Source organism: Cnephaeus nilssonii (assembly GCF_951640355.1).
Source record: "Cnephaeus nilssonii genome assembly, chromosome: 20".
Lineage (NCBI taxonomy): Eukaryota > Metazoa > Chordata > Mammalia > Chiroptera > Vespertilionidae > Cnephaeus > Cnephaeus nilssonii.
In genome coordinates, this window is record NC_137091.1 from 46,707,011 (window position 1) to 46,728,352 (window position 21,342).

The window sequence follows — 21,342 nt, forward strand, 5'->3', positions numbered from 1 at the left end:
AAAAAGAAGTTGATGTGTAGTTATTTTTTTTAATATATTTTATTGATTTTTTACAGAGAGGAAGGGAGAGTTAGAGAGATAGAAACATCAATGATAGAGAAACATCGATCAGCTGCCTCTTACACAACCCCCACTGGGGATGTGCCCACAACCAAGGTACATGCCCTTGACCGGAATCGAACCTGGGACCTTTCAGTCTGCAGGCCGACGCTCTATCCACTGAGCCAAACTGGTTTCGGCGATGTGTAGTTATTTTTTACTGTTTATCCAATCTCAGAGATTTTCCTCCTTAACTCTCCCCCCAATTTACCACCAGTGAATGTGATGTAACCCCCTATGTCTTCTCCTTTGAGTCTAATGTATAAAAAAGGTCCAAAACCGCCATTCTCCCGAGCATTACACAATCTGTTGTTATTCTGCCTCCTGGCACAGTTGCTGGCTTGGGTCTCATAAACTTAGAAAAATTCTCCACAGGTTTGAACATTTCTTACAACATCACCAAAATCAATTGTTTCATGTGAAGCAGGAGGAAGTTACATGGAGGGGTATCAGCATTTCCAGAGACTCAACTGACTGAAGACAGATTTATAAACAAAAATTAGGGCAGACCCAGAACACAGCGAGCTAGAGCTTTCCCGTTGCTTTCAGAGAACAGAAGGAAATGCTCAAGGCTCAGGTGACTTTGTTGTGTGTGTGTGTGTGTGTGTGTGTGTGTGTGTGTGTGTGTGTGTAAACCTCACCTGAGGCTGTTTTTTCTTTTTTTTACCCTTTCATTCCTTCCCTCTGAGATTCTGCACTCCATTCCATGCTTCCATGTCTCTACTCCATTCACCACTTTATTTTGTTAATTAGATTCAATATATGAGTGAGATCAAGTGATACTTGTGTTTCTCTGACTGACTTATTTCACTTGGTATGATGCTCTCCAGGTACCTCTTTGCTGTCTGAAAGGGTAAAGATTCTTCTTTTTTACTGCTTCATAGTATTCCATGGTATAAATGTTCCATAGGTGTGTTTTTTTTTTAAAACACACACATATTTTTATTGATTTCAGAGAAGAAATGAAAGCGAGAGAGAGAGAAACATCAATGATAAGAGAGAAGCATTGATAAGAGAGAATCAATGATAAGATCAACTGCCTCCTGTTCACTCCCTAATGGGAATCAAGCCTGCAACCTGGGCATGTTCCCTTTGCCCGAATTGAACCTGGGATCCTTCAGACTGCAGGGAGACACTGTAGCCACTGAGTCTAACCGGCTAGGGCTATTTCACAGCTTTGTAATCCACTCATCTATTGATGGACACTTGGGCTGTTTCCACATATGTGCTATTGTAAAATGTGCTGCTATGAACATAAGGGTGCATACATTTTATCTGATTGTTTTCAGTTTCTTAGGCTATATTCCTAGAAGTGGGATCACTGGATCATATGGCAGTTCCATACTAAATTTTTTGAGGAAAGTCCATACGGATTTCCATCATGGCTGGACCAGTTTGCATTCCCACCAGCAGTGTATTAGGGTTCCCTTTTTTCCACATCCTCCCCAGCACTGGTCCTTTGTTGATTTGTTTCAGGCAGCCATTCTGACAGTGGTGGGGTGATACCTACTTGTTGCTTTAACTGGCATCTCTCCGGTGATCTGTGTCTTTAAGCATCTTTTCATATGTCTGTCTCTGGGCCATCTTATCCACACTGCAGCCCAGGCAGAGCTGACACACTGGATGGCTTCAGAAGCAGATGCTCTAAAGGATGAGAGCCTGTTTTGTGACAGTAACTTTGTGTAAAGGATTCACTGGAGGCAGGTTAGAGAGTTAAGAGACTTGAGCAACAAGCTACAGTTGGCCTGAAGGAGACACATGCCAAATGGCCTGAGTGAAGAAACAATGCCTGCCATTCAGAAGGAACAGGTCGCGGAAGAAATTTATGCAAAACCAGCCACGCAGGTCCCCCGGAAACAAGCTTGCCCCAGACATCACCTCCCCTGAAGGCCATAGAGGACACTTAGTACACTTGGTGTGTTCTTGTGCTGTTTGCCCCTAAATATAGTCCTGGAGTCAACTGAGAAATACTGGATCCAGGGATTGGATCTTAGAAACTACATTACCCACAAGGCCACGCATGGAATGCAACCCGGCTGAGCCAATGGGGGCTCACCGAACGCGTTTAGGTTTGGCCGCTTCTGTAGGGCAAGACTGGCGGGATTTTATCTTCTGAGGTTTTTGTCTCAGGCGGTCAGGAGTTCCCTGTCGCCCAGGCCCATGGAGAAGGCTGGAGAGTGGTGTTTCCCGCCAAACTGCCAATGGACGGAGCCTCCCGTGGTGCTCACAGCTCACACGTGGGATTGAAGCTCGGAGTCACCGCCGGACCCACACCAGGGCCGGGACAGGCACCGCCGCTCCCGCCCCGCTCGGCCCACAGAGAGCAATGGCGGCGCCCGCGCTGAGGAAACGTGCTGAGGTGAGTTCCTGTCTCCAGGGTCCCTCACAGGGAACACCACAGCCCGGGTGGGGCATCTGTCACGTCAGCCAATTCAGTCCCGCGTGGAGGACCGTGAGGAAGGCGGAGGGGAGAGGAGCGTTGTGGCTTCTGAGGCACAGCCAGTGCAGGGCGGAGAGGACAGGGCTGACTGGCATCTGAGGTTCCCTGAGGGTGTGGGCTGTGAGGATTGGCGGACAGATCAGAGGCTGCAGGGAGGACGGCACAGCCTCAATCCGGGCTTTTCGGGCTGTGGGGTCCCTCAGGGGCCTGGAGCTGTAGCATTAGGGCCTGGTGTCCACACTAACCGGGTGCCCTGGAGGAGGTTGAGGGGGGGAAGATGTGTCAGGAGTAGGAGTGGGGGTTCTCAGAGAGACAGCGCTGGTTTCAATGGTCTCCATTCTGACAGGTTGGCGTGACCTTTGAGGACATTGCCCTGTACTTCTCCAGGGAGGAATGGAGCCTCCTTGATGAGGGTCAGAGACAGCTGTACCTGAATGTGATGCTGGAGAACTTTGAACTTGTATCCTCGCTGGGTAAGACCCTCACTCTCACCAGTGACCTGGACTTGGCTTTGGGATTTCCCAGGCCCCATCCCCCAGGTGTGCTGTGTCCTCCCATGTAGACTATGGTTCTGCTTGATTTTCCAGTTTCCTGGGTAGTTGCTGTCCTGGGGAGGGTTGGTCTGTTTCCCCTGCTCCCTTCTATTCCTGAAGTCCCAATTCTCCCCGCTGTACTACGTTCACAGGGAAGGACTTGTGGTTGGTAGTGTTGCAGGAAGCCTGAGGGATTCCACCTTGATCAGTGAGGAAAGCATTTTCTCTATTCCTGTTGGTCATTTGTACATAGTTTCTGAAGAATTTTCTGTACTTCCTTATTCTGTTTATTAACTGTTTTTTTGGTTAGAGAGTCTTTTGACTACCTTGTATATTCTATATATTAATTGCTTACGACATACAGGAACGCATATTTTTGCATATGCTTGATTGCGCTTTGCAGATATTGCTCCCTCACACCCGCTTTTCTACAAAGTCCACATTTTTCACAACCCTGCGTTCTGCAGGTCTAGTGCCACCATGTTTATAGCAGCTCAGATCCTTGTTACTAGTGCTTAGAATAATATATTTGTAATGAAGTTATATCGAGTTTGCTTTTGAGGCAGAGTCATTGCATTGTTATTATCTGCAGTACTAGAGGCCTGGTGCACAAAATTTGTGCACAGGGTGGCAGGAGAAATCTCTCTCAGCTCAGCCTGCACCCTCTCCAATCCAGGACCACTTGGGGGAGGTCCGACTGCCAGTTTAGGCCCCATACACAGGGCAGCAACAGTTAGACATCCCTCTCGCAATCCGGGACTGCTGGCTCCTAACTGCTTGTCTGCCTGCTGGCCTAATCGCTATCTATCTGCTCCCCTGATGGCCCCCAACTGTCCTGCCCTGCTGGCCTGATGGCCCCCAACTGCCCTGCCCTGCTGGCCTGATGGCCCCCAACTGCCCTCCCCTGCCCACCTGATTGCCCCTAACCACCTCTGCCTCAGCCCCCACCACCGTGGCTTTGTCTGGAAGGAAGTTGGATGTCCAGAAGATGTCTGGTCACCTAGTCTAATTAGCATATTACCCTTTTATTAGTATGGATGGTTACTGAGCAGTTCATTCTGGGGAACATGGGGAAGCGGCCTTGTGACTCAGAGACCAGGGACTCGACAGGAAACTGGAAGGTCTGGTCTCACTCAGCAGAGGATGGGCCTGGGATCATGGGTGAGGCCTGGACTGTGTTTAGCTCCGAGGAGCCTCCCTTCTCCAGGCACCACTTGCTCAGTGGCCTCCCACACACACCCCGACATGGGTTCAAACACGCAACCTTTCAATGTACAGGACGAAGCTCCAACCAATGAAGCCACCTGGCCAGGGCAGTTATTCTTAGCTTTTATTTTATTTTTATTTTTTACTCTTTTTTATTAAATCTTTATTGTCGAAAGGTTTACATAGGTCCCATTTCCCCCCATTAATCTTTTCCAGCCTACAACCCCCTCTAGGCCCTCACCACCCCATTGTCTGTGTCCAGGGATGATGCATGTATGTACACAGACCATTGGTTGATCTCTTCCCACCCACCCACCCTCCCCCGCCTTCCCTCTGAGGTTCCACAATCTATTCATGCATCTGTGTCTCTTTTTGTTCATCAGTGTATTTGGCTCATTAGGTGTTAAAAGTGCTCTGGTTGTGATCACTTGGGATTTCTAAAGATGGAGTCATATCATGTACAAATATTTTTTCTTTTTCCAAATTTACTTGTGGACACATTGGGAATATAGATACCAGAAACAGAAGTCTGTGAATAAGGTAGGAATAGGATGCTTTTTCTTTCGTGACGTGTATGTGATCCTGTGCTCCCACCGTGTTGAGAACACTGAGTACTCTGGCTGCAGGGAAGCTCTCATTGGCAACTCATCCACATAGAGCCATAGCCTCCCTCTCCATCAGCCGTAGCTCCCAGGACAGACGCATGCACCCCTCAGCAGAGGTGGGGGCACTTGGCCACCTCCCGCAGGCTTGCCCCCTATCACCACCCGGTGGGGCCCACCTTCTGCATATCACCCTCTTGTTCCTACTCCCAGGCCATTCCATGCACTTCCTCTCAACCAGCCCCCTCTCTCTTCCCATCATGTCCGGAGCCCCAGGTGCTGTCCCTGCGAGGTCTGTGACACTCCCTACCAAACCATTTCATCTCATTCTTTCATGGTGTCCAGTGTTTTTTCTGCCCTGTTAACTTGGTTTGAATCTGACCGGAAATGGCTCCATCTTCTATTCCATTTGTGTCCTTTCCACCCCTAAGTTAATGCCGTGTCCTTAGTATGTGGCTATGAGATGTCCCTGTGACTAAGCTGGGAAACCTTTCATGTTTCTCTTTCCTTTTCTTTCATCTCAGGATAACTGAGCTCTGTGGTTTGTGTGGGACCAAAGGCTCTGGGAATACAATGCTGAGCCCTCTGAACTCATTTTATTCTTTATTGTATTATTTAATTCCTGGGGTTGAATTAAACATGAAAATAGAAGAAAATATACCCTTAGATATACAATCTGAGTTATTACCCGGAGATTTCTGCGGGAGCTGACACTGAGTTATGAGACCCATGTGTTTATTGGTCAGTTTCCTCACCTATGGAACAAAGGTTGAACCTGCCCCTCGGATCCTTTGGAGGTTGGATATGATGCATCCAGAGGGATTAACTGGCGGCTCGGAGAGTAAGATCAGAAGTCAACAGATACTTGTTTCCTTTACCTGGACAGAGTTAGAAAAACACAACTCTTTATCCTAACACCTGGAAGGGCTATGCCTGTGGGAGGAGGTGCAGGGAACCGGGGCTTCCCCCTTGCTTCTGCCCCGCCCTCCCTCCCTCCATCCCTGCACTGGCCCAGCCACCATCAGGGAAATGCCCATCTCTCAGGAAGGAGCATGCGCAGTTTCTTGCAGACGCTGAAGCAACTGGGGCGTAGGGAGGTGGTGGTCCCCCCACCCCCTCGTGAGGAGGCGCTGAAGTCCTTGTTGAAATCTCTGCTCTGGAGCCTCTCACAGCTGTGAGTCCTCGTCCAGGAAGGCTGTGCAGTGGAGGCTCCACGTGCCTTTCAGAAGAATGTCAGCTGGGGGAAGGAGCAGGAGGTCTGCCTTGCACCCACTCGCCAATCCCCAGTCCCGCTTCACTGCCACCCAGCCCGGTTCCCTATGGCTCTCCATTGGCCATCCAGCCTGATGGGAGCCTGTGGGCCAGGGGTGGGGGAAGTGGAGGGGAGGGACCAAGAGGTGCTCCATGCACTTCCTGGTTACCCGTAGGCCTTTCTGGTCGTGATGACCCTAGGCTTTTGGCCTGGAGCCAGCGCTGACAGCCGGCTCCCCGCCTGCGATGGCAGGGTAGCCGGGTGTCCCTGGCAGCCCCCCTCAGCGGCTGGATCGAGGCCCTGGGGGCGGGGGGCGGGAGTCCCGCCCCCCCCCCCCCCCCCACCTCTCAACCCGGATAGGCCTCCCCGAGTCCCGCCCCCCAGCGCCCTGCCGCCCAATCGTGGGCATAGCGGAGTGATGGTTATTTGCGTATTATTCTATTATTAGATTATTAGATAGGATTGTTAGATAGGATTTTATAGACAGAGAAAGAGGGAAACATTGATCTGCTGTTCTACCCATCTAAGCATTCATTGGCTATCCCCTACATGTGCCCTGATGGGGAATCAAACCCACAACCGTGGTGCATAGGGACCACACACTCAACAAGTGAGCTACCTGGCCAGGGCTGTGAATTTGTTTATTAATTTCAGAAGCTCATATGGGATCTTGACAAATTTCTCTATGGAGGGTCATGTGGTCTCCTAACATCAACATCTCTTATGATGCTCTGTGGTTCATAGTGTCAGGTGTAATGTCTTATCTTTCATTTCTTTTTTCCTTTATTTGAGGCTAGTTCGTTTGTTTTTGTTTTTTGCTTTAGTCTAGCTCAAGGTTGGCCAGTTTTTTATTTTTTTGAAAAATACCTGTTAGGTATTCTTTTATTTTGTCCCGTCTCAATTTTATTGATACTGATGCTTGTTCAAATATTTATTGTTTCCTTCCTTTGCAACCTTTGGGTTTACTTTCTTGTTTTGTTTCTAGATTCCTGAGATGGAGGCTAGTTTTTTTTGAGATTTTTTTTTTAATGTTGGCATTTATCCCTATAAAATTTCCTCTTAGAATTGTATTTTCTCTATTTTATACATGATTTTTAGTAGGTTGTCTTTTTATTGACTTTGTCTCTAGAATTTTTGAGTTCTGTTTTGTGTTTGCCTACCTTGAAATTCTTATTTGTTTATTATTGGTTTCAGATATAAAGGGGGGAGAGAGAGAGAGAGAGAGAGAGAGAGAGAGAGAGAGAGAGAGAGAAAGATCAGTGTGAGGGAGAAACATCAATGAGCTGCCTTCTGCACACAAGCTAACTGGAAATGGAACCCACATACTGATATGTGCCTTGACTGGGAATTGAATCCTCGACCCTTTGGTACACAGGACGATGCTCTAACCTACATAGACAAACTGGCCAAGGCATTTTGTGGTTTTTAAACACAACAATTTTCAGTATTTTTTTAAAAACAAGCCACTATGGCCAATGATAGCAGAAGCACAGTGACTGCTGGAGGTAACTCTGACCCCTGTTTTTTACTGTAGGTACCTTCAGATATGATTGTTCACCCAGTCTTTCCAGTCATCCTTTCTGTAGAGTTCTCCTTTATTTGTGTCTGTAATATGGTTTATCTTCATGGTACTCTTATCCCCATTTCCTGTGGGGTTTTAATCATGAATAGCTGTGTACTTACACTGGGATGGGGGAAGATGCTCATATCTCTGATTCTGCCATCTTGCTGATGTCACTCACACAGGTCTTTTGCCTGTGATCTCATTTGTCCTTTGTTGTTCTACCAACCATCTACCTTTCTGTTTGTCTTTGAAGATTCGCATCATTTATCCCATGCAATGGCTCAAATGGGGTTTAAGGGGAAGAATCATTTGTGCATCACAGAAGAAACACAACTTTATGAGTTACACAGTGGACCCACAGGCGGTCTTGCCTTGGGAAGGGTTATTGGAGAGGAATTCACGGCTGGCCTTTGTTACATTCAGGAGTAGAAGTGTTTTTGTTACAATTGCTCATTCCTCACCCAGTAATCCTTGTTTGTGCTTATTTTTATTTTTTTTTTTAATTTTTTTACAGAGAGGAAGGGAGAGGGAAAGAGTCAGAAACATCGATGAGAGAGAAACATCAATCAGCTGCCTCCTGCACACCCCCTACTGGGGATGTGCCTGTAACCAAGGTACATGCCCTTCACTGGAATCGAACCTGGGACCCTTGAATCCGAAGGCCCATGCTCTATCCACTGAGCCAAACCGGTCAGGGCTGTTTGTGCTTATTGTTGATACTTTCCCAACTCCTCAGTTCTGATTGTTTCTACTTGGATTCCCAGCCCAGGGATTACCTTAACCTCTCTGGACTTTATACCTCTGCCTCTTTGCTGCACTCCAACGTTGGTCCATGCCTGCAGCACCTTGGAGTGTACACGTGTTATTATATTGATATTGAACATCCTGTGCTCTAACGTAATTCATTTTTATGGCTTTGAGCACTTTCAAATGATTCTACACAGACTCACATGGCCAGCATGTAAGGTCCTAAAGGAAGCCGTTTGTGCAGGAACAATGAATAGAGCCTTCCTCTCTTCTTTGTGTCCCATGCTGGGATTCTGTCCCTCCGTTGGTGAGATTTTCCTCATCAACTGACTTTGGGGCCACATTATGTATTACAGCAATTTACTCAGAGTCTACCTCACTTGTCTCGAAAATCATTCTATGGAATCATGCCTAGTCATGACAGATAAACATTTGTGGTGAAGATAATCTATAATGACAGATAAACATTTGTGGTAAAGATATTCTGTTTTCATGAGGTCAACATGTACTTCACCAGAGTTTCCTTTTGTTCAGGTTGCTGCTGTGGAGCAGGGAATGTGGAGGCACCCACTGAAGAGAACGCTTCTGTAAGAGTGTCACAGGCCAGGAATCCCAAGGTAGCCTTGTCTTCCCAGAAGAGCCACCCCTGTGAGAGCTGTGGGCTTGTCTTGGGAAACATTTTCCATGTGATGGAAGGGGAGGGAAGACAACATGGAGAGATACTGTTGAGGTGTGGGGCATGTGCAAAACGGTTTTACTTCAGTGTAAAATTTCACCAGCAGCATGTGAGAGAGAAGACTCTCATTAGAGGTGTGGACAGGATCTCACTTGCAAAAGGCTGCAATTTCAATGTGTCCCAGAATCATTTCACATGCCAGAATGTTGAGCAGGGTGTCCTTATTGGAAATCTCCACCTAAAGGCTACTCAGAACAGGGATAGTGCAAATGCTTTTTCCACGTGTGGGATGATGTTTCAAAGGAGAAAAAATTACACCAGAAAAGAATGTAAGAAAGACATTAGTTGCAACCATAATTTTATTCAGGAAAAGGGTGTCCATGCTGGAAGTCGGTGTTTTATGTGCTCTGATTGTGGAAAATATTTTACCAAATTTTCTAGCTTTCATTATCAACAGCAAAGTCACACTGGAGATAGGACTTATGAATGCAATGAATGTGGGAAAGCTTACAGCAGTAGCACTAAACTTAGTCGTCATCAGAGAGTGCACACTGGAGAAAGGCCTTATCACTGCAGTGAATGTGGTAAATCTTTTATCACTAGCACTGAACTTCATTGTCATCAGCGAGTTCACACTGGAGAAAGGCCCTATGAGTGCAGTGACTGTGGAAAATCTTTTACAACTAAGTCTCAACTTCATAATCATCAGAGGGTTCATACAGGGGAAAAGCCTTATACATGCAGTTACTGTGGGAAATCTTTTACTTGGAGCACTGCCCTTCGTTGTCATCGGAGAGTTCACAAAGGAGAGAAGCCTTATGAATGCAGTTACTGTGGGAAATCTTTTACCTGGAGGACTGCCCTTCGTTGTCATCAAAGAGTTCATACAGGAGAAAAGCCTTATAAATGCAGTGAATGTGGAAAGTCTTTTTCAAGTAGCATTGGTCTCCAATATCATCAAAGAGTTCACACAGGAGAAAAGCCTTATAAATGCAGTGAATGTGGGAAATCTTTTACCACTAACACCCACCTTCGTAGTCATCAGAGAGTTCACACCGGAGAAAAGCCTTATAAATGCAATGAATGTGGGAAATCTTTTACCACTAACACCCATCTTCTTAGTCATCAGAAAGTTCACACTGGAGAAAAGGCTTATAAATGCAGTGAATGTGGGAAATCTTTTACAACTAACACCTACCTTCGTAGTCATCAGAGAGTTCATACAGGAGAAAAGCCTTATCAATGCAGTGAATGTGGGAAATCTTTTACCTGGAAGACTGCCCTTCGTTGTCATCAAAGAGTTCATACAGGAGAAAAGCCTTATAAATGCAGTGAATGTGGAAAGTCTTTTTCAAGTAGCATTGGTCTCCAATATCATCAAAGAGTTCACACAGGAGAAAAGCCTTATAAATGCAGTGAATGTGGGAAATCTTTTACCACTAACACCCACCTTCGTAATCATCAGAGAGTTCACACTGGAGAAAAGCCTTATAAATGCAATGAATGTGGGAAATCTTTTACCACTAACACCCACCTTCATAGTCATCAGAAAGTTCACACTGGAGAAAAGCCTTATCAATGCAGTGAATGTGGGAAATCTTTTACAACTAACACCTACCTTCGTAGTCATCAGAGAGTTCATACAGGAGAAAATCCTTATCAATGCAGTGAATGTGGGAAATCTTTTACCACTAACACCCACCTTCGTAGTCATCAGAAAGTTCACACTGGAGAAAAGGCTTATCAATGCAGTGAATGTGGGAAATCTTTTACAACTAACACCTACCTTCGTAGTCATCAGAGTGTTCATACAGGAGAAAAGCCTTATCAATGCAGTGAATGTGGGAAATCTTTTACCACTAACACCCACCTTCGTAGTCATCAGAGAGTTCACACTGGAGAAAAGCCTTATAAATGCAGTGAATGTGGGATATCTTTTACAACTAACACCTACCTTCGTAGTCATCAGAGAGTTCATACAGGAGAAAAGCCTTATCAATGCAGTGAATGTGGGAAATCTTTTACCTGGAGCACTGCCCTTCGTTGTCATCAGAGAGTTCATACAGGAGAAAAACCTTATAAATGCAGTGACTGTGGAAAGTCTTTTACACGTAGCAGTGGTCTCCAATATCATCAGAGCATTCACAGTGGAGAAAAGCCTTATAAATGCAGTGAATGTGGGAAATCTTTTTCGAGGAGCAAAGGTCTTCAATATCATCAGAGGTCACACTGGAGAAAGCTGTTATGAGCATAATTATTGTGAGATATCTCTCAGCAAAATTTGTAAATCTGCTCTGTACAAAAGAGACCAAATGTGAGAAATTTCTTAGATGTGTAGGAAATATAGTTTCTTTAGTTAGGACTTAACAATTGTATAAGAAAATTTGTGAAGTCTCAGTCTGATTATATCTCATACATTTAATCAGCCACATTATGTAATGTCTTCCCAACTATTTTTGTTGTGTTTGTTAGTATTTATGTTGGAACCATATGTAGCATCTATGTTTCACTTACCAACATACAGACATGTCTTGCCAGGTCTATGTCACTGCATATTTCTGTTGCTAAAAGTATTTGACCTGAACCACCTATAAGGTCCCTGCAGATGGCATCAGTCACCATACTCATGTGCCCAGGGAAGCTAACTCTGTTGTCTAATTTGTTGAGGAAAATTAGGTATACCTGAGCCCTTAGTTCTTACTTGTTTCCCTGTCATGAGTTGCCACATAGGACTGAGGATTGTTGGTGCCAGTAAACATAAGGTTGGAGAACTGCCATATTCAGGGACACACTTTCCCTGGATGCTAATGATGAGGTTATTTATTGAGTGCCTACGTCATCAATGAGAGAACTGCCAGTTTCAGGTCTCTTTCTTTGCAAAATAGTGACGGCTTTTTCCTAAGATTTCTTTAATGTTGGGTGTTCTATTGACTCTACGGGTTAGTTTATAAGGAGATCTGGGCTCTCCAAGCACGGTGATGTGAAAAACTTCATTCGGTCTCAAACATTTTTGCCCTTGGGGGAACAGCATGGTGCAGAAATTAGCTCATCAGTTTTTGCCAGGTTTACACTGCTTGCCTTAATTTCCCAGGAAACACTGTGGGCTCTAGTCCTCATGTGAAGATGGATGCTTTGAGACACAGAGATCACTCCAAAGAGGGGTAGCTGCGACAACCTTAACTATGTCTGGGAGCAGCGTGAATTTTTTCTTGTTTTCAGGGGATGCTATGACATTTGAAGGGAACCTCCTGCCCAGGTGTTGTAGAGGGACACATGGCCTGATGACTTCAATTTCACCGGTGATGGTCACTGGTTGGAGGACCATCGCTTGAGGGGAACCCCTTTCACTGCAGAAACACTGACCTAATTGTTGTGGGACCAGACTGCAGCCCATTAGATGGAATGGTCTACATCTACACCTGCACCCAGAAATATTTTTGAGGAAAAAACTACAGGAACTGTGTGTGACAGATCTGAGAGACTCCAGGCATGTTTATCTTCTGTCGTGCGGTCATTGTCATTGATTATAATGAAGAGGTTTTGTGGGTTCCTGTAGCTTCTTAGATGTTCCCATCAGAGCCATTGGTGCTCTGGCATCAAAACAAAGATGAAGACAAAGGCTGTCTTTAATCTAGGGTCTTTTGAGACCCAGTCAGCATTCCAGTGGGTTTGGGTGAAAGTTCTTCATTGTTGCATTTTCTGTCACTGAGATGAGACTCTCACCCAGAGGGCATAAGAATATGGATTGAATATAGAGTTGACAAACCTGTAGTTCCAAAGTAGGTGAACGTACATTTGTTTTATCTTGAACCATTGTTAACAGCTGTAAAGAGTAGATTGCATATGTCAAGTATAGTGTTTCATAAATCTTGACATGTGCATGAAACTGAAACCATCATTACACTCATAATACTGACCATATCTGTCACTGTGTAGTTGCTTCATGACCTCATTTAATCTGTCTTTGTTCCTCACAGCTTTCCTGGTACCCATGTATTTACATTCCATTTTAATAGAAAACTTTACTTTTTCTAAGTATTTTTCTGCTTTAATTTATAATTCATCAATTCTTGGAGATTTATTGAATATATAGAAGTAACTCATCTTTTTTTTTTTAATAGATATTCTTTTTGTTGTTAATCCTCAACCAAGGATATTTTTCATTGATTTTTAGGGAGATAGGGAAAGACAGAGAAAACATCAATGTGAGAGAAACACATCGATTGGTTGCCTCCTGCATCAGCCATGATCAGGGCCTATCACCCAAGGTACATGCCATTGACGGGAATGGAACCTGGGACCCTTTGGTCTGCAGGCCTGTGCTATAGCCAGAGCCACACCTGCTAGGGCTCTGGTGTAGATATTCTTATCTTTGAATATATCACCATCATGTCCATTTTAATAAATATTTGATTATATCTAATAAAGCTGGTACGGACATTTCTGTAAAATTGTTTAAATGGATATGAGTGTTACTTACATTGGTCAGTCGGACATCCCTCGAGGGCTCCCGGAGTGCGAGAGGGCATAGGCCTGGCTGAGGGATCCCCCTTGAGTGCAAGAATTGCATGCATCGGGCCTGTAGTTTTTTTTTTTTTTTTTAATTTATTTTTTTAAAATATTTTTAGAAAGTAATTTATTGAATGTATACACTGGACTCTTTTTTTCCCCTCTTTTTTTTAAAAAAATACATTTTATTGATTTTTTTACAGAAAGGAAGGGAGAAGGATGGAGAGTTAGAAACATCGATGAGAGAGAGACATCAATCAGCTGCCTCCTGCACACCCCCCACTGGGGATGTGCCCGCAACCAAGGTATATGTCCTTGACCGGAATCGAACCTGGGACCCTTCAGTCCGCAGGCCGAGGCTCTATCCACTGAGCCAAACCGGTTAGGGGTACACTGGACTCTTATAAAAAACTTAGTTTCTGCGAGGACTGGTATATAGCTGAGCCTCAGGAACATGTGAAACCAAGCCTTAAATGTCATCCAGTCTCCCAGTGACTCATCTGTTTTTCTGTCTGCCTTGGCTTCTTTCTCTTTGAATTAAATGAATTTTTCTTCATGAGTCTACTGGCAGATCTGAGTTTGAATCTTTTTTTTTTATTATTATTATTTTTATTAAGGTATTATATGTGTACATATCTTACCATTGCCCTCCCCATACCACTCCCATACCTGCCCTCACACACCCCCCCCCCCCCCAATGTTTTGCGTCCATTGGTTATGCTTATATGCATGCATGTAAGTCCTTCGGTTGATCTCTTATCTCCCCCACCTCTCCCTAACCTTCCTGCTGTAATTTGACAGTCTGTTTGATGCTTCAGTGCCTCTGTATCTATCTTTTTGTTCATCAGTTTATATGGGCCTGTAGTTTAAACATATTCTGTAATTTTGTCATACCACCTCACTGTTGTTTGATTGTATTTTTGTAAGAATTTATGTTGAGCTTTTTCTCAGAAGTCTTAAATGCCTTTTTTGGGTATTTGAATAATATGTTTTAATATTTTTTCCTTTATAATAAATATTTTAATTGACTTTTAAAAGCCTTTTCATTGATTTCATAGAGAAAGGGAGAGGGAGAGATAGATAGGAACATATGAGAGAACAGCTGGCATGGGTCAGTGATTCCACCTGGACCAATGAACCAGGAGGTCACGGTTCTATTCACAGTCAGGGAAGATGCCAGCACCCAAGCTAGATCCCCATTGTGGGGCATGCAGGAGGCAGCTGATCAATGATTCCTTCTCAATATTGATTTTTTTTTTTTTCTTTCTTAGTCTCCTGTCAACTCTAGCTTCTCCTGCAGAGACATTCCCAGGCCAGGCATTTCCCACTCCCCCGATGCCACAAGCACCGTTGTCTTTGGGTGCATTTTAGTAAGAAATGGGACCTACAAGAAGCCACTGACTGCTGCAGGGAGGCAGGTGCTGTGGGCACTCAGGTCTCATTGTGGTGTGCCCACCTGGGAATCTCCAGCAGAATCCCTGGAACTCCCTGGATCTCGGTTGGCTGATTGTAACATGCAGATGACTGATGGCGCTTACTCTGGCCTCCCAAGATCAATAAAATAACAAGCTGAGTACTTGTTGCCAGGATTCCAGGGTTGGATTTCTGAGCACTTTCTCTTTTAATTCTCACAACAACCTGGACAAGTAGAAACTCATATCAAACTGCTGAACAAATTCAGTGTCAGAGAAATCAAGTCAGCTCCCCACGTTTACAGCACAGACAAGTGTCAGATTCAAGGGGCTGGATTTGAACCATTATTTTCTCCAGCGTCAGACACAGTCTCTACCACTGATGTGCAGCCCTCACTGGAGCAGGTACAGGGTGAGGACCAGGGTGGCTCAGCTGCAGCTCCTGTTTCCATGGTTGCAGTTATGTGTTTCCTCCCATTCCCTTTACATCTCAGAGCTCTTACCCTTGGCCTCCCCGTGTTCAGGGGAACACCATCATTTCTCAGCTGCAGTGGTTTCTCCAGGGGAACCTTCTCTCAGAGTGAGCTGCTGTTTGTCTGCCTCCCCTTTGATCCCAGCACAGAGTTTGACCCTCAGGACACCTGGGTATTTAGGGCGTTGTCTCTGCACCTTCACCCACATGTTGGGTGTCATGCTGTGATCCCATCCACTGTGATGAATTTCTTGCCTCAGTTTGACCCTTCAAATGAGGTTCCTATGTGGCAGTGACATTCACCCTGCACGGGTGAATACAATTGGACATGAATTCTGGGACCTAATATTGGAAGTGATGCTGGAGTCCTACATGAGCCTGGTCTCATTGGACGGGTGCTCACCTCTTAATCATACATAGGACCGACTGCCCTTGTGATTCTGTCCTGTGTATCTCTACTGGCTGACTGAGAAAATGGCTCTCACCATGTTTTCCTTGAAGCCCGGATCATGTTCTGCACTCAACTCATTCCCCTTCTCCTGTGTCTGCACCCTGGGTCATTGGGTTGGAACAGAGGCCTTTTGAGTACAAGCTGTCACCGCAGTGCGCAGCACACTGGGTCAAAATTAAGATCCTTACTGTTCTTTGCCTGACAATCTACCCTAATGGATTCTGCACACTCCACATTTTCTGGCTGTCCTTGAGGGTGGCTTTTCAGATGACGGTGTTTGCCATTTGATCAGGTACTCCGTTTTTCTGAGTCGTTTCAATATATATGGAGGTATACATGTTAATAACTTTTTGGTTGTTTTCTCCTGTTAATCTACATTATATCAATTTAGTTATTAGGCCAACCAAAGAACCTAGAAAAGAAGGAGGAAATAGTATTTTCCCTCTACAATGTCATTTTCCCCTTTTTGTCCCACTTAACTCCTCAGAATAAAAAAATACTGTTCAAGTTTGGCCAGTGATGCAGGCTGTGAAAGAATTCAGAGCTAAAACAAGACATGAAGAGAGGATGTTTCTGTTACTTTCCAAGAGAAAAAAGGACTAAGTATTGCTAGCCAATACAGGGCAGGAATAAAGGGTAGCTTACACTTCTCAGTAGTGTCTGTTTTTAAGAGACAAGGAATGGAAGGGCATTGAGTTGCGCTGAAGTTCAGTAGATATGAGGGGTTGTTTTTAAAAGTTTCAGTTTGTTTGCATTCCTGCAGACAGTCTGGGAGATGTATAGGTAGGTGACTTCTCAGTATTTTTCCAAACCTATAAAATATGACTAGAGCCCTAACCGGTTTGGCTCAGTGGATAAAGCGTCAGCCTGCGGACTCAAGGGTCCCAGGCTCGATTACTGTCAAGGGCATGTACCTTGGTTTCGGGCACATCCCCAGAAGGGTGTGTGCAGGATGCAGCTGATTGATGTTTCTCTCTCGTTGATGTTTCTAATTCTTTGATCCTCTCCCTTCTTCTCTGTAAAAAATCAATGAAATATTTTAAAAACTATGACTAGAGAAAAAGTTATGCAGAGTTCAAATGAGGCTTATTTGAAGGGGCGGAGGGAAGGAAACTTTCTACTAAATAGAGACTCCTTGATGCAAATTATATCTGAGGTGTGACAATACAGGGAGGAGGGGTAGCAAGAATGTAGCCTTGAAATTAACTAATCTTGTTCAGCCGTTTTAACAGAGGAGTTGTGTGAATTAGCGGAGCCAACAATCTTGGGGTTTAATTAGCAGGTGCTTCTCATAAATTGTGGAAGGCCACAGCAAAGAAAAAGACCTTTTTCTTGTCCTTAAAAGTACCTCCACCACATTTAGAACCTAAGGCTTTAGTGGACTGACCAGTGAATATTCCAGAAAACCAAATAAAGGGACACCAACAATACGGGGTCATTATGTTCAGGAGGATGTGAATGGGTCTGGCAGGAAATAAACCACTCATTGAATTTTCTCCTGAACCCACAGATTCTAACTCCAGTACGGACAAAAATGATGCCCGATACTAATCTTAGCAAGCTCAGGGAGCCTGGCATGGCATGGTGAATCTTGCAAACTCAGAGGCCAAAAGTAACCATATAGGATGGTTTGTAGCCCTGACTGGTTTGGCTCAGTGGATAGAGCGTTGTCCTGTGGACTGAAGGGTCCCGGGTTCGATTCCGGTCAAGGGCATGTACCCTGGTTGTGGACACATCCCCAGTGGCGGGGGGGGGGGGGGGCGTGCAGGGGGCAGCTGGTCGATGTTTCTCTCATCGATGTTTCTGCTCTCTATCCCTTTCCCTTCCTGTCTGTAAAAATTCAATAAAATATATTTTAAAAAAGAAGATAGTTTGTAGTTAAAACATTTTAAGTAAAAGTGAGTCACAGGGGTAGTTATTCTAGCCTTGTTTTAGGCTTTTGTTTTGTTTTTGCAAAGGTCAACTTTTACCTTATTGAGCCTCTCTATTGTATTTTTGCATCTAGGATAACATACCTTTTGATTTTCAGCGAAATTTCCATTTTACAGACTCCTAAGGGCATAATCTCCCAGCACAGAAGACCACAGAGTCCCAGTTATTATTGTCATTGTGTTAAATATTAAGTGTTAACTATTCTATAACATTTCAAAAGAAGTATGTGTCTATTTTTTTTTTACTCTTTATCCAATCCCAAAGAACACCCTCCTTAACTCTCCCCCCTAATTTATCACCAGTGAATTTCATGTAAACCCCTTATGTCTTCTCCTTTGCGTCTAATGTATAAAAAAGGTGCAAAACTGCCATTCTCCCAACTCAATCGATTGTTATGTTGCTTCCTGGCAATATCGCAGGCTTCAGTCAAATAAACTGAGAAAACTTCTCCACAGGTTTGGACATTTCGTACAACAACACCAAAAGCAGTTGACTCAGGTGAAGCTGGAGAACCTTACATGGCGGGGTATCAGCACTTCCAGGGACTCATCTGACAGAAGACAGATTTATAAACACAAACTTAGAGCAGACCCAGAACCCAGCAAGCTAGAGCTTTCCCGTTGCTTTCAGAGAACAGAAGGAAATGTTCAAGTCTCAGGTGACTGTTTTTATTGTGTGTATGTGTGTGTGTGAGAGCTCTTAATTATCACTCAAGGATTTATTGTTTGTTTTCTACCCTCACCCATCTTCCCTTCTGAGATTCCGCACTCCATTCCATACTTCCATATCTCTGAAATCACTCCATCAGTTTTTGTTAATTAGATTCCATAAGAGTGAGATGAAGTGATACTGTCTTTCTCTGACTGACTTATTTCACTTAGCATGATGCTCTCCAGGTCCCTCCATGCTGTGTGAGAGGGTAAGAGAGTCTTCATTTTTACTGCTGCATAGTACAAATGTAACCACAGTTTTCTATCCACCCATCTAATGATGGACACTTGGGCTGTTTCCAGGTCTTTGCTATTGTAAATTGTGCTACTATTGACATAGGGGTGCATACATTCTATCTGATTGTTTCAGGTTTCTTAGGGTATATTCCCAGAAGTAGAATCACTGGATCAAATGGCAGTTCCATATTACATTTTTTGAGGAAAGTCCATACGGATTTCCATTATGGCTGCACCAGTTTACATTCCCACCAGCAGTGAACTAGGGTTCCCTTTTCTCCACATCCTCCCCAGCATTTGCCTTTTGTTGATGACAGCCATTGTGACTGTTGTGAGGTGATACCTAATATTTGCTTAAATGTGCATCTCTCTGATGATCAGTGACTTTGAGCATTTTTTCACATGTCTCTTGGCCATCTTATCCACACTGCAGCCAGGCACAGCTGACACTTTGGATGACATTAGAAGCAGATGCTCTTAAGTATGAGTGTCTGTTCTGTGACATTAACTTTGTATAATGGATTCAATGGAGGCAGGTTAGATTGAGTTAGAGACTTGAGCAACCTCTGCAAGCTGCATTTTCCCTGAAGGAGAAACCTTCATTCAAAAGTCTGGAATGAAGAAACAATGCCTGCCATTCAGAATGCGCAGGTCTTGAAGAAAGATATGCAAAACCAGCAGCTAAAGGAAGACAGGCAGGTGCACCAGAAACAAATTTGCCCCAGAATTCACCTCTCCAGAAGGCGATAGAGGACCCTTAGTATATTTGGTGTGTTCTTGGGCTATATGCTCTTAAATCCAGTCCTGGAGTCAACTGAGAAATAAGGGATCCTGGCCTTGTAGCTTCGAAACTACATTACCCAGAAGGCCACGCATGGAATGCCACCAGTCTGAGCCAATGGAAGCTCAGAGAAGGCATTTCCGTTAGGCCGCTACTGTAGGGCGGGACCGGAAGTCCTCCGGGCGGGATTTTATCTTAACCGGTTTTAGTCTTCGGCGGTCAGTGCTGAAGGCTGGAGAGTGCTTTTCCCCGCCGCACAGCCAATGGCGGGAGCCTCCCGTGGTGCTCACAACTCACACTGGGGATTGAAGCTCGGAGTCAACGCCGGGACCCACGCCAGGGCCGGGACCGGCACCGCCATTCCTGCAGCGGCTTCTACTCCGGCCGCTTCCGCCCGCACGGCCCACAGAGAGCAATGGCGGCGCCCGCGCTGAGGAGCTTCGCTGAGGTGAGTTCCTTTCCCCCGGGCCCCCACCGCCTCCTCACACCGAGCAGGACACCCCGGGTGCGGGCGCCTGTCCCGTCCTGCAGCTCAGTCCGCGTGGAGGACCGTGAGGAAGGCGGAGGGGAGAGAGGAGCGTTGTGGCTTCTGAGGCACAGCCAGTGCAGGGCGGAGAGGACAGGGCTGACTGGCATCTGAGGTTCCCTGAGGGTGTGGGCTGTGAGGATTGGCGGACAGATCAGAGGCTGCAGGGAGGACGGCACAGCCTCATTGGGGCTTTCCCGGCTGTGGGGTCCCTCAGAGGCCGGGGGCGGTCCTGGACCCGGCTGGGAGACAAGCTTCTCTACATGTCATGTGCCAAGTTCATGGGTGAGTCCAGCGAGGTCCAGTGGCATTGGAGCAGGAAGAGGGCTGAGCTGAGGGAGTGAACCTGGGACTGAAGATGGGAAGAGGTTAAAGGTTACCCAGTGGTGTGCACATCTGGAGGAAGTGTGAGCCGATGGTCCCTGGGACCTGGTGTGGGGACTTAAAGGCGAAGCATAAACCCAGGCTTGGCTGTGTCTTGGAGGCATGATCTAGGGGACTGCAGTGGGATTGCTTGGCGGGAAGGCTGGGGCCCTGCAGGCATCGCCCAGACCTGAAATGGCATTGCTCTCTCCCCTCCCCTCCCCCAATCCTTCCCACCCAACCCAGCTGCTCTGCTGAGGGCAATCCCAGTGAGTAATGGGACTGTGATGAGAAAGCAGCCTGCACTGGCATTAGGGCCTGGTGTCCACACTAACCGGGTGCCCTGGAGGAGGTTGAGGGGGGGAAGGTGTGTAAGGAGTAGGAGTGGGGGTTCTCAGAGAGAGAGCTCTGGTTTCAATTGTCTCCATTCTGACAGGTTGGCGTGACCTTTGAGGACATTGCCCTGTTCTTCTCCAGGGAGGAATGGAGCCTCCTTGATGAGGGTCAGAGACAGCTGTACCTGAATGTGATGCTGGAGAACTTTGAACTTGTATCCTCGCTGGGTAAGACCCTCACTCTCACCAGTGACCTGGACTTGCTTTGTGATTTCCCAGGCCTCATCCCCCAGGGTGTGCTGTGTCCTCCCATGTAGACTGTGGTTCTGCTTGATTTTCCAGGTTCCTGGGTAGTTGCTGTCCTGGGGAGGGTGGGTCTGTTTCCCCTGCTCCCTTCTATTCCTGAAGTCCCAGTTCTCCCCGCTGTACTACGTTCACAGGGAAGGACTTGTGGTTGGTAGTGTTGCAGGAAGCCTGAGGGATTAGTGGTGTCCA

The 21,342-nt window shown here is 45.7% G+C and overlaps 2 protein-coding genes across 2 annotated transcripts in view; both read left to right on the forward strand.

Annotated features, from left to right (window-relative positions):
• LOC307116576 (uncharacterized protein) overlaps positions 1-21,342 on the forward strand; it is a 73,266-nt gene that overhangs the window by 39,671 nt on the left and 12,253 nt on the right. The window contains exon 2 of the mRNA XM_079800658.1: positions 20,949-21,075. Within this exon, the coding sequence (XP_079656784.1) occupies positions 20,949-21,075 (127 nt within the window). The remainder of the gene's footprint in view (positions 1-20,948; positions 21,076-21,342) is intronic.
• Positions 2,194-14,409, forward strand: LOC307116571 (uncharacterized protein). Its single transcript, XM_079800650.1, has 3 exons — positions 2,194-2,458; positions 2,886-3,012; positions 8,978-14,409. The coding sequence occupies exons 1-3, from the start codon at positions 2,426-2,428 to the stop codon at positions 11,365-11,367; spliced, it is 2,550 nt and encodes an 849-aa protein (XP_079656776.1). The 5' UTR covers positions 2,194-2,425; the 3' UTR covers positions 11,368-14,409.